This window comes from Pyricularia grisea (genome assembly GCF_004355905.1).
Source record: "Pyricularia grisea strain NI907 chromosome Unknown Pyricularia_grisea_NI907_Scaffold_1, whole genome shotgun sequence".
Taxonomy (NCBI): domain Eukaryota; kingdom Fungi; phylum Ascomycota; class Sordariomycetes; order Magnaporthales; family Pyriculariaceae; genus Pyricularia; species Pyricularia grisea.
This window is the reverse complement of record NW_022156716.1, coordinates 2,926,141-2,938,687: the sequence shown is the minus strand read 5'-3', so window position 1 is coordinate 2,938,687 and position 12,547 is coordinate 2,926,141. Positions and strand designations below refer to the sequence as shown.

Genomic DNA, 12,547 nt, shown 5'->3' with positions numbered 1-12,547 from the left:
GGGGGGGGGGGGGGGGGGGACGGGGGTGATTGATTGATTACATGACCTTGTGCCCTCCTGGTCTCGGCTTGACCACTGCTGACAGTTTCTTCATTTCACTCTTGTATCTCAGTAATCACCCACTTTCAGTTCCGCAAGCTATCAACCGGAAGCTCGGTCATACAACAAAACAACAGTGGTGCGGCGGCCAGAAGCAACAGGGCCAAGCGCAAGCTCTACCTCATGACAGTCTCCATAGTGGCTCCGTACCTCCCCATTCAGATTGCCTTTCTCGCCATCAACCTTAGGAGCACCGATGGTTGGTTTCAGCTTTACAGCTGGGAAGATTTTCGGAGCCAACCTACTTTGAACGGCATCATGCGCGTCCCGAGCTGGCAGGCGAACTGGATATCCATGCGAGTCTGCTACATTGCCATCCTGTCGGCCATTCCTATATTCATCTTCTTCGGCACGACGAAGGATGCCGTGAATACCTGGCGAGGATACTGCCTAGCGGTGGGCCTCGGCAGGATCTTACCACAGCTCAAGGAGGAGTACGATCCAGACCGTCCACGAGGCACGCAAAATACCAACACGCTCCAGTCCTGGGGGACTGGTTCTCTTGTGTCAGCAACGGACCGCAAGGTATCTGTGGCAAGGTAAGTCACTTGACTCGTGGCTGGACATGATCACTTGGTTACAATGAACACACAATCGTAGCGAAGGCTGACCTTTTGATTTATTCAGGGATGGGTCACACTCAGCCTCCGGCTCAGACCACTTTGAGGATATTCAACTTCCCAACATTGACACGATAGCACAAGCCGAGCCCGCTCAGCTTCGGGCTTACGACAGCAGCAGTGGCAGTGGTAAGGGCTTCAGCGAGGAAGAAAGTCACCAGGCGCGCAGGATCTTCTCGCTCAAGAAGATGCCGGTCCCCATCCCTCGTATCGGCCGCTGGTCCAGTCGTTCTAGGCATCGGGCCTCGGATGACGACACAGCACCACTAGGCGACCCTGGCACCCGTCGGGTCTCACCATCCCCAAACAGGTCGCGGCAGATGGACCATCTAGAAGCCCCGGCACGTTGGGAGCCTAGCCCTTCCGGCTCTTTGGTCGAGACTAGAGTGTGGTCGGATGACTTGGAGAGTGTGAGGGATGTCGGCAGAGGGCGCGGGAGAAGAGAGCCGTCGCCGCACGAGGTCGTGGTCAAGACACATATAGCCACTTGTTCTACTTCACAAACTCCTGCCTTATGAGCGAATAAGGGGTAATTACTGGATTCTTGTCTTTTTTTGCTTTTCATGATAGCTCTGAAGTTGTTTTTTTTTTTTTTTTTAAGTTAGGGGCGTTTGGAACATGGCAGAGTTCCTCGGCGAGGATAATAGCCCCTGATTATCTCGACTAAATTTACAGTTTCAGCTTCTCGCGAGTACATTTGATATCAAAAGCTGAGATAAACGGTAGTTTTAATGGACACATATCGTCAACCTCGATAGCCCTCGAACATAATGGCAGAAGTGACAGATTACAACCCCTATGTCTACATCTTGCCACTACTACAGCACTATGTTGGTCAAAGACCATCAGGAACAAGACACTCTAGCATTGTTATTCCTCCATTTTTCTCCAGAGGTGCTCGAGCTACCTGCAACAAAAATACCTAATGGGTATATACAACCGGTTGCCCTGGTACTATCCTGCCAGCGGCAGATCATAGCACCAGTCTATCTCGATTCCCGGACCCAATTCCCGATGTCGTATAACCCTGTGCTGATTAGCACCCGTCAACATTGATCGACAGAAGTACTCACGAAGTATCACCAGTAATTGGGAACGGCGAGTTCATTAAAGCAGTTCAGGGGACATCCTCGAACCCGCACAATCCGAAGATGGCAGATCGGGTACAAGAGCTTCCGAGTCGGAGAGCACCTCCTCGCCTACCATCATTAAACACCATCGGCGACACTTGGTGGTCTTGAGTTGACGCCCGCGTCTTTCAGATCTGTAATGATCAAACTACCACGTCCAAATCCCCAAATCTCCATATCGTAGCTCCATTCTTTTTGTCCATCTGCCCTTGCCGCCCTCGCCAAACGTCATTCAATCTACCTGCAGTGCAAAGAGCGTCAAGACAGATCGGATGAAAGTCCACCTGGCGGCCTTGTGACCAATGACCTCCGCAATATAGCCAAAAAGTCTATAACCGGCATAACAACCATCGAACATCCTTTTATGCGAGAAAAAGGTAGATAAAAAAAACAGAGCCCACCCCCCCCCCTCTCTCTCTCTCTCTCTACTCGTAGTACCCTTTCCCAGCCTGTTGTTGTTTTTGCCGTTGCCCATGGCAAAATATTATCCGCGTTATAGGACTCGAAACGGCAGGTTTTTATTTTCTCACTTGCATGAACCTGAAACTCAAGCATCAACATCATCTGCCACCTTAGTTGCTTACTTTGGGACAAAGGAACCGCACCCCCTCCCTAAAAAGTACCTGCCAGAATAGCATGATGGTTGGGTTGCGGTCCCAGGGCAAATAGAAAATACGACGAAACGTGAAAATCGATTTGCCGTTGGGTATGGACTGGGACCGTCGGCCGTATATCCCCGCACCCGTCATCTTACCAGTACCAGGTAAAAATGGAAGTTGAATTTTTTTTACAGTCATCCAGGATACCATATCCAACTAAGGTTTTTGTCAGGTACTATTTGAGGGTGCCAACCTGATTGTTCCATCGCAACCGTACCTTGGGATCGATTATGGGACCAATGCCAGCTGGATGTTTGTTACTACTACCTTGTCTTCCCCCCCACCGGACTCCTTATTGTTGTCTTTCCAAGCTACTACCTCGTACAAGAAAAACCAGGCAACCAAGTTTTAATTCGTTGATATGAAAATGGAGCCGGGCCAGGACTTGCCACTTTGCGCCGAAATTAGTTACAGACTAGGTGCTCCTCTTGTGGGAATCGTGCGAAAAAAACAAAAAAACAAACAAAACAAAAGCAAGGTAGATAATATGGATTCACATAAAAGTTGGCCAACACCAAAAACTGGGCGTCTGTTGCAAGAAGAAAGTAGAAACAATTTCTCTACGGAGTAAGTCCTCTCCATTTTTTGAGGGTCTGGGCTTTCAATGCATTGATCAAGACCTGCGGGGTAAAATAACGTGTTTCGACGGGGTCGGCCTTGGCCATTTTTGGAAAGAGAAAGAGAAAGAAAGACAGAGGGGGGGAGAGGGTAAATGATTCCACCGGGCAAAAGATAGTTGCACAACATCTACCGAGTACAGAGGTTGCGTCTTCAAATAAAATCAATCAAATACTGCTGTAACATTAGAAAGCGTCTTGGTGGTTTGATTTTGATTACATGCCCTTCATAAGATACAGAGTTCTATAGTTAAGGTCAGTAGGTAGGTAGGTAGGATCTGTCATTGGAACTCAATCGGACACGGAAGTTTCTTTTGGATTTGCATTCCCGCATCGAAAGAATTTTTCCTTTACTGTTCTGTAGTAGAAATAAAAGAAAAGAAATAAGTCCGAGCGCATTGTTTTTCTTTTGTTTATTTACTTTTATTTTTTTTTCTTGAAGTTTATTGCCTATCTCCCCGGCACTTGGGTGTGTGTTTTTTTTTCAGCCCGTCCAGCCTCAACGTCCGTGGGTTTTGTTATTGTTTACCAGAATCAGTAGGTGGGGGGAACAAAAAGAAAAATATCGGTATCGAACCAGTATTCTCACGGCAGTCCCCGTTTTCTTCACGACTTTTCCATCCATCTCCCTTGTTGGTCGGCATGTGGCAGCTGAATATGCTTTTGCTGCCGATGCACCGCTAGTGTCCGAGCGGGCAAGGGGGTGGTGACAGTTCTTCTCAGGACAGGAAGCTACTTCGTAGCATGTTACCTGAAGGCCGCTGAATTTCCTCTTTTGTTGTTCCTGAACGCAACTACAACTGTTTTTGTCCTAGTATTGATCATTATCTCTGTTCCCCTTTTCTCAAACAACCCGATTATATCATGCAACTTTCGGCATTGGATTTTTTCACCCTATGCCGGGCGTCTTGTACCGGGCCAGCTGCACTCAATACCAAAAATCTCAAACAAGTGGTTGGCTTGTTTGTCAGCCAACCGTGACTTTGACTACGGACCAGTAAAAACTCGAACCAGTTGTCGCATTGGCTGGCTGGTCGGATGCCGTCAGCTCTATCGTGTATCTCGCCCGCTATTTGTTGTCGTGATTTTTTTTGCGGAGCAAGCCAGGTAGGCTGTGGGTCGGGGCTTTTTTTTTTCCTTTGGGAACCACAGAGTCGCCAATATTGGTGCGCGACACGGATTTCAAAAGCGAATGCGGTACCGCAAAAACCCAGACTAGTCTCCATCTGCCTGTCGAAATCCATGTGGTCTTTTATTTAGTCTAGTTTTTTTTTTTTTTTTTTTTTTTAACTGACTTGGACAGTATATGCAATACTACTTACGATATACTTACCGTGTATGTTAACTTACTCTACGTCAACTATAGGCGCCGAGCACAAGCACAAACAACCTCGATGAGCTAGCCGAGGCAACATCGTTGTGTTCCTGTCACGTATGTCATGGTTGCACTGAACGTGATCACTGATCAGCAGCCTGGGATTGAGCGATCATCACGATCTAAAGAAAAGGACAAGGACTGTAGATCATTGCAACATATGCTGTAGACTTTTTTTTTGGTGATGATCTTGCAACATTACCCAAAGCGGTATGTTTTCAAGAGGGCGCGTTTTTTTAAACGCGTCAATGCGGGTGGATAAAAGCGTTTGAAAAAAAAAGCAAAAAGTTCTAGACTGCATGCAAAAACAAAGTAAAAACCGTCTACCGGTAGGGAGGCTGAATAGAGACCATCCGGGTCACCCTCTCCGCCTGGTTTAGTCAGGATTAATCCTGGCCTTTTTTTTACTATACGTAGGTTTGTTGTTGCAGATTCGACGAAGAATGCCGGAACCTCGTCGTCGTTCACACCGCAAGTTCCGATACTCCGTACCTTGTAGAAAAACTCCACCACGGAAGCGCAGCCGTGACTGCAGAAGGGTTCCTGTATGATGCATTTAGTGTGGGCTTGGCCCAAAGAGGCGGGACTGAAACCAAACTGTATCGGACAGCAGGGTATAAAACTAAAAGAAAAAAGAACAGTAAAAACAAAGGTCAAAACTTAAAGAAAGAAGAAAAAGTCAAAACGACTCAAATTCATGACTAAAAATGGGCCCTATGGAGTTGACGACAATGCATACTCGTGGTTCGGGGGTGTGCTTTTTTTCCTTCTTTTTCAACGTAGTATTCTCTCTTCGAAATACAAGTGCGGGAATAGAGCAAGCAAGCCCTACCCAGCTTTGCGTCTACGATCCTTGCGGATCATGCATGATACTTTTTGATTTTTTTTTTCTTGCGCAAGTTTCCCAAACGTATATTTTGATTTCGCCAACAGTTCGCGTCTTCGTGCGAAACGCTCGCTTGCAGTCTCATACAAAGGCGACGGGGCTGGGCGAGCTTGGGGGAACAGGCTAAGTGACATACCAAAGTTTCCTTTCTCGGAAGGCTGTAGGTAGTACTGCATCACAGTGGTACAAACTTGGTATTTGTTGGATTCGACCGCCGCATGAAGGTAATGTTGTGGACCAAAAACCATAATCAACTTCTGTTGACAGGGATGGTTTTTGTTCATGTCATTTGTGTTTCCCTCTCGAGGTGCATACAAACCGCAAAACCTGAATGATGATACATACATACCTATCTATAATACCAACACTTATAGACGCGCTCGTCGCCAGTGGGGTGATCCGAGACCGCAAGGATGGTATCATCGCCGATAGTGACCGACAAACCGCTCAAGTAGCCACCTGGTACAGATGCCATTGGTAAATGATGTCTCCGGAGAAGCGGCGGTATCGAGCAGTCTGGACTTATCCTTTGTCACTCTTGTCCGCCCGCCCTCCTCCTCCTCCGCTCGCGTGCGTTGAGTGTGACAGGCATGGCGGCTCTGTGCAGAAGCGGCTATTTCCCAAGTTTGTGACGACATATGATCCGGCCGCTCGAGTCCTCCAAGCACAGCTGAACACAGCATCATTCTGCGGTCATTTGGGTAACCCAATAGGCTTCGACCTTTGGGTAGGCTTGTGGAGCAAAGAGATCGTCTTTGGGTAAGGTAGGCCGATGCATCCATCTTGCCATCCCAATGTTAAGTAGGTTGGTACGTACCACAGGCTACTACATGCGAATTTTATCCCATCCAGCCCCAGAAGCGTGGAAGCCATGGTTCGGATGCAAGCAGGTTACCCAAGAGGACGGAATATAGATGAGTTCAGACGGCAAGTTAAAACGAGGATTCGCCGTTAAGACAGCTGCCATTCATCTGTCATGTCATGTACTTCTCAAGTAAAGCACCGGATTGGGAATATGGAGCTGCCTGGTCCATGTTCTACAGTGTTCAGGATTTTTTCTTCTTTCCTTTTGACAATTGTCCGAATCTGGACAGCACACGGTACATATCCGTCGCTTTCCTAATTACCTTTGGTCCATGGTTGTGCATCCATCACATAGTGTTGTGCATGCATATACGCCTGCTTGGTGCAACATAGCCGGAAATCAAAATGCTGCCACCATGCCGCGTATGCATTGTCAGCATGCATAATACTGCACATCTTTTTGACATAGCATAGTAAACAAGCCCACGTAAACATACCCCCACCGACCGAAGGAAAGGGGGCGGGGGAAAAAGACTCATACATAACAATAAATTTTACCGCACTGTGTCTTGCAGAACTTGTCCGGCTCAGGTCCGGTCGGAAAGGGAGGGGCCATGACCAACCTCTCGGAAGGCTCGTAGTGTAGCCCGGGGCTCCTCCAGTGGGTGATGTCCACAGCGGGGGCCCCAACTTGTTGGTAAGGGCCCAAAATGTATGCCTGAGGCCCAATTTCATGTAGTAGGTAGCCTAGGTAGGCTTGCTAGGTAGGTACTTACTGCCTGTACTGCATGTTACGTATTAGCAAAAGTACCCTGTCAGGTCTGGGCGAGACGAAATGAGGGGAGATGAGAGGAGACGATGAGGAGAGCATGATTGAACTTCTGGGCAAATCCATGTTCTAGGCCATCAACTGATTTCCCGGGGAGCAGATCAATCAGGCCAAATCTCCCAAAGTGTCAATTTGCAATGGCGATCGCTTTGGGAACCGTTTCGAATCGGCCGATAGGTACATAGATCTTCCCAACGTTGGATTACCTCTGAAGTTATTTTGGGGAGTGGGCGGAGCTAGTATGCAGGAACAGGACAGTCACCGAGGAAGAAGATTCCTTCGAATTTCCGCCTTCGTATCAACTTTTTCCGAGTCCCTCTTATTTTCCTCCAACTCGACTAACTTAATGCACGAAGGTATCCGTAGTTTCTGCAGGCAGGCTGCAGGACTGCAAGCCGCCGCCAGGCACACGATGCAGGGCAGGAGGACCCACTTTACTGTACCGGTAGAGACACCGAGACGGGAAAGGATATGTTCTGGTTGCCAGGATGTTGGTGCATGGGAGATTTTTTTTTCTTTTTGGATTTGGATTTGGATTTGGGCATCAAATCAACCCAGATTGCCAGAGTCTTCCTCCCGCCCATGTCCATGTCCCTGTCAGTCCACAAAACGGCCCGCCAGTTGGCAGTTGTCTGCCACTGGCGAAGCCCTGTGTGGGCTATTATGTCAAGAAGGTTTTCGGTAGACCTGGGTAGAGGGAAAGAAAAGTCAAATCAATCCCATTCAACGGACACGGCTGATTCCCGCCCACCAATAACAATGCCGAGATCCTTGATCGTAATTATCAGGAATCCGTTCCCGGGCCTGAGCTTCTGTGCCCTCGTCACTTACGAAGGGATTACATATACGAATAAAATTGGGAGAGTGCTGCAAATGAGTGTGGCACAGGGACGGGAACTGCTGACCACCATCGGGTGTAGGCCTGCATGTCAGTACGCAGTTATCGGTCCGCACATTTGTTGAGATCATCAATCATGTTGGTACTGTAAGCAAATTGGGCTGGACCACCACACGCCAGGCTTTGATGGTACGTAATCGGTCTAGACAGCATGCGCATGAGTAGTGAATCTTGCGTTCTTACTCTGATAGTAATTCGCTTCTCCTTTCCCGAACAGGTGAATAATAGTGTACTATTGTTTATCAATTATACTTCGTTCTTCCAGAACCACCTAAGTATTAGTGCGCCTTGGTTACGTAGTAGGTCAGTTAGATAGTAAGCATGTTCCTGGAGGTGTGGGGGGTTTTGTTCTTGTTCTTGTTTATTTACTATGGTACCTACCTACCTGCCTAGTGCGATGTAACGGTCGGTCTTGGTGGTTGAGGGATAAAAACGACATCTGGGGAAAATGGCTCATCTCAATTCTGGCCAAAGCTGACGGGCACGCGATGTCGTCAACCGCATGCTTGAACGAGGCTTGAAATCTCATTTCGCCTATAAAGGATCGGGAGGACGCGAAAATTAACAGTAATTATCGAACCTTGGATGGATGCCCGCGTCACTCATGATATTACACTTCTTGATTGGTCGTTTCTAGCGAAAGAGAGAAAAGTAACATAAAACTAAAAAAATTACCGGTACAAGAAAACAAGTTGGATCACCTCCACTCAACAGTCAAGCAAAGGGGAAAAAAGGGTCCATCCCATCATAGTCCCAGTTTTTCTTTTCCCAAATTCCTTGTCATCATCGTCCGTGCGGGGTCTTCCCTTGCATGGTGGGTGTGGGGCTCTGCAGCAAAGGCCACAAAATCCCCACTGGCGGGATGCTAGCAAGGCTATCCAAGTGAAGTTGAGGTAGCCTGTCACTCCAGAGCTTTGCAAACACTGCGACGTTAGATACCGACCTGACAGGCCATCAACTGGCACTGGCGCGTTGCCAAATATGGGGGTCTCGCCATTGGACATTGGCACAAAATGTAGATCCGGATGGTTCATTACGAGGCACGTGCAGATTGTATTTTTGCTATTAGTCAATTTATATAAAAACCAATCAATAGGGAAATGCAGACGGTGAGCTCATCATCGACGTGTTAAATAGATAAAGTCTATGCTAGGGAGGAAGATTACGTGTTAGCTTGCTTACTTTCAGGTGCGGGACGGGACGCGGAGTTTAGTTGCTGTGGCTGGCTGGCTAGCACAGCTGAAGAAATCCACGCCCTTGACGCGCAGGATCACAGAAGTAATCAATTGAAGCCAATCCTTTCCGACCATCCACCATTAGGCGAGAGGGGATTGTATGACAAAGGAATGGACGATCAATTTGATACGCAAAGCTTGTTGTGATTGGGTAAAAGGCGACTGACTACCTATATATCTGTACATACATATTAGGCGACGGACGTATAAACCTATTTACCACAGCCTACGTGCGCGGGGAAATAGCTTCCGACCTGGCGATTGCCAAACAAAAGTAAATCAAATAATTAAGAAAGGGCTGAGGAAGTCGCCTGGAGTAGCTAGCCAATAAAGAATTCTACCAAGTACGGTGAAGCTGGATTCCGTTGCAACGTAAAATCACTCAGGGATGGATACTTTGCTTCTTCCTATTGCAGTATTTCTGTTTCTGCACGCTAGTGCAAAGGGCTGGAAACGTCGCGCTAGCCAGGAGAAAGCTAAAAGCAACAAACCAAAACAGCCTTATCAGACATGAAAAATGTCGATAGATCAGACGAAAACGTACGGAAAGAATGATATCCGGACCGTGTCCAGCCTCATGGGATTGCCCTAGACTAGATATACTAAAACCTAACCGGGGTCCCAACTCGTCATCATCCGAACGGATAGATTTTGTTCTTCTTCTCTGAGATAGTTCAGACACGTGCAAGCGGTGAGCCAATTGCTGTCAGTGTTTGTTGTCAGTTTGTGATTTTGAATGCGTTACCAAATTAGGTATACTGCGGAGGCAAATCCAGAAAAATAATGGCGTGTGCTCGGACTCGAAAGCGATATGTCTCTTTTCGGTTGAGGAAACAAGTGGGAACTACGTGCAGCAGTCCGGCGATGAACCAAGATCTAGCGTGGCTAGTAAATGGGAAGCGAATTTCGGAACGTCACCTCGCTGAGAAGCTGGAATTCTCGGAGAAACTCTTCGCTTTCTTATGGATTCAGCCAGCAAAGATTTGGAACCGCGCTAGAAAAATTGAGAGAGGGTACGCACTTTCGCTACCAGTAGCTGAACAGTTGCACTACCCACTCAGGATTGTTTAGCTTGATCGACATGCAAAATTTTATCTTTTGAAACTTGAGGTTATCTTGCTAGCGGCAACGTATGTACTGGCTCCAGGTAGTTTGTGCGTCAAAACCAGAAAAAAGACGAGAGAACCCTTATTTTCGCAAGTGAAATAGACGAGTGGATAGGCGGGGAACCAATCTGAGCATTATTGGGGCCGAGTCTCGGGTTGCCTTTGCTTATTTTGGCAAAAGGAGCGACCTTGTATCTTTGCACTTTTGAATTCCCCAGGATTATCTAGGGACCAATTCGACGCCTTACCTTAGGGACCTACCTAGGTGGGCAGGTATCAGCAGAAAAAGTCTCACTATCAGCTATAATATCCACTCTGAATTCATGCAGGTATACGCAGTGCAGACAGCGGATTATACTACTGAACAATGTTGTTGGCTTATGATCTGGTAAAAAAAGCTCTCCCCCCCACAGCGAACAGTTTCATGTCACTTGGTGGTGGCTGAACCTAACTAAGGTAGGTAGGTAGGTAGCTAGGGTTTCGAGTTTTTGGACTTCAGCAACAGTCGTTCAGGGTTGGAACGGGCTTCGCAACGTACCATACCAACCTCTCAAACACAAGGCTGGACTCTGCTTCCAAGACCAGTTGGTGCCCTGTGCTGTTTTTGGACCACCGGGGCTTTGAGAAATACCGTACCAGAAATCAGAGTCGAGACCCAGAGGTGGGCAGACAAACTGTCGGTCTGGAGATCAAAAGTGCAATACTGTCTGTGCTTTAAGGGTATATGCCTGTCAGTCAGAACGCCTTGACCATTGACAAGCGATAAATGCAGCGCCAAAATGATGGACAACCGCGTAACGACGCGCTTGTCAGGGCGAAGAGCATGAACTTATCCCCAGCTCACTCGGGGCTTACCGCCATTTCTGGACTGGGCTTCATTAGCACAGAGATGATCATTTTCCGAATGGAAGCAAGCGCCGTACCAGGTGATGAAAATTATATATGATCATGTCCACAACCGTACCGGGGACCATAACATTACTACGGAAAAAATGCGGCTTGGCTTTGATGAGTGTCCCGATTTATCAAGAGAAAGGCGCCGGAATAACAGACAGGTCCCTGTGGCAGTTGAGTCATGACATACGTCAATCTACCGCGTATTTCCTATAATAGGTATTAAAAATGGGAAGGTTTGACGGGAAAACTGATTGAGGTGACGACTCACAAAAGAACGAACAAATTAAACAAAGAGGCAGTGTGCAAAGCCCTAGCTAGCAAGGGAACCCACGCGACTCAGGCATAGGTTACACCAGATACTAAGCCCAGTACCTACTGGTAGTAGAAAGACATTTTTTACTTGGTACTGCCGGACGCCGGGCTTGCCCTGCTCGCTGGTCGGCGACTCAGATTGACATTTGACGTGCCCCCTTTTTACAGTAGTCTCGGGAAAACTTTGAGCATCTACCTTAACTTACCTTACTTTCATAACGAAGGTATTCGCTCCCACCGGGCCTGGTTCCCCCGCCTCGCTTACATGTATCTACCTACCTAGGCTCGTGCAGGTGCAGTGCAGTGCAGTGCAGCGCAGCCAGGCTGAGATGCAATGGGCTCGGTTCCGGGGGAGATTAACACTGACTGCATGTGTACAGTAAGTACAGTACAGTACGGTACAGGGGCGGTCTTCGTTTTCTGGTTGTTGTGACAGGGCAAGTACTTACTGTACGGGCAACTGCCTCTCTTAAGCATAGTTAGTACACACACGCGTGCCCACACAGACCAGACACACACACACACACACACACACACTACGCAACGCACCGTTCCCCTACAAGTAAAGATCGTTGATTCACCCTCCGCATTCAGCTAGAGCCCTACCCGCTTGAGACCCGATTGAGATAATTGTCGCGACCATCTCCCCACTCTGGTGCGCCAGACCCCTTAGCTTCGCAATCTTCCCTCATGGAGGAAACGGGCAGGTGGCATGGGCTGATGGGTGGAATTTATAAGATTGGCATGTCGCAAGGTGTTGTTGTTGGTCCTGTTGGAGAAGTCAAAAAACACCTTACATGACAGACAAGATTTCGCCTTAGTATTATGGATCTTTCCTTTCAAAGTACTTTGCATGCCGCCGCATTCACGAAGGCAGTTAGTAAAGTTTACCAGACCACTGCACCCACCACCCCCTTCCCACCCACGATATCGGATGAGCAGGCCGCGATTCCAGAGCTTTGAATTCACCCGGTTCCAATGGCTGAATACCTAGGTCGAGACCAGATCATTGATTCACCATTGACTACCAAGAAATGCCAGGAAATCCTTCCTCTACTCCACAAAATTAATATATTCTCA

General features: G+C 47.8%; 6 protein-coding genes across 6 annotated transcripts in view; 3 read left to right on the top strand and 3 right to left on the bottom strand.

The window, feature by feature from the left end:
• Nucleotides 1–1,237, top strand: part of PgNI_00861 (uncharacterized protein) — a gene marked incomplete at both ends in the record, with an annotated part of 1,886 nt that extends 649 nt beyond the window's left edge. Inside the window, 2 exons of the mRNA XM_031120938.1 lie at nt 113–638; nt 727–1,237. Coding sequence (XP_030988369.1) covers nt 113–638; nt 727–1,237 — 1,037 coding nt within the window. The remainder of the gene's footprint in view (nt 1–112; nt 639–726) is intronic.
• A 2,477-nt stretch (nt 1,238–3,714) lies between these two features.
• On the bottom strand, nt 3,715–4,540 carry PgNI_00860 (uncharacterized protein; the record flags this gene model as incomplete). The annotated part of the gene is made up of 3 exons (XM_031120937.1): nt 3,715–3,909; nt 4,019–4,194; nt 4,513–4,540. Coding segments are annotated over 3 exons (399 nt in total), but the record flags the coding sequence as incomplete, so codon positions are not given.
• Nucleotides 4,541–5,636: 1,096 nt separating this feature from the next.
• PgNI_00859 (uncharacterized protein) lies at nt 5,637–6,168 on the bottom strand (the record flags this gene model as incomplete). The annotated part of the gene is made up of 2 exons (XM_031120936.1): nt 5,637–5,643; nt 5,831–6,168. 2 exons carry the CDS (start codon nt 6,166–6,168, stop codon nt 5,637–5,639), a joined length of 345 nt encoding a protein of 114 aa, XP_030987090.1.
• On the top strand, nt 5,871–6,304 carry PgNI_00858 (uncharacterized protein; the record flags this gene model as incomplete). The annotated part of the gene is made up of 2 exons (XM_031120935.1): nt 5,871–6,113; nt 6,239–6,304. 2 exons carry the CDS (start codon nt 5,871–5,873, stop codon nt 6,302–6,304), a joined length of 309 nt encoding a protein of 102 aa, XP_030987089.1.
• A 152-nt stretch (nt 6,305–6,456) lies between these two features.
• PgNI_00857 (uncharacterized protein) lies at nt 6,457–6,842 on the bottom strand. The gene is made up of 2 exons (XM_031120934.1): nt 6,732–6,842; nt 6,457–6,598 (listed from the first exon to the last, which is right to left on the bottom strand). Exons 1-2 carry the CDS (start codon nt 6,804–6,806, stop codon nt 6,506–6,508), a joined length of 168 nt encoding a protein of 55 aa, XP_030987084.1. The 5' UTR covers nt 6,807–6,842; the 3' UTR covers nt 6,457–6,505.
• A 648-nt stretch (nt 6,843–7,490) lies between these two features.
• PgNI_00856 (uncharacterized protein) lies at nt 7,491–7,982 on the top strand (the record flags this gene model as incomplete). Its single annotated transcript, XM_031120933.1, has 2 exons — nt 7,491–7,670; nt 7,908–7,982. The coding sequence occupies 2 exons, from the start codon at nt 7,491–7,493 to the stop codon at nt 7,980–7,982; spliced, it is 255 nt and encodes an 84-aa protein (XP_030987083.1).
• Nucleotides 7,983–12,547: the final 4,565 nt, after the last annotated feature.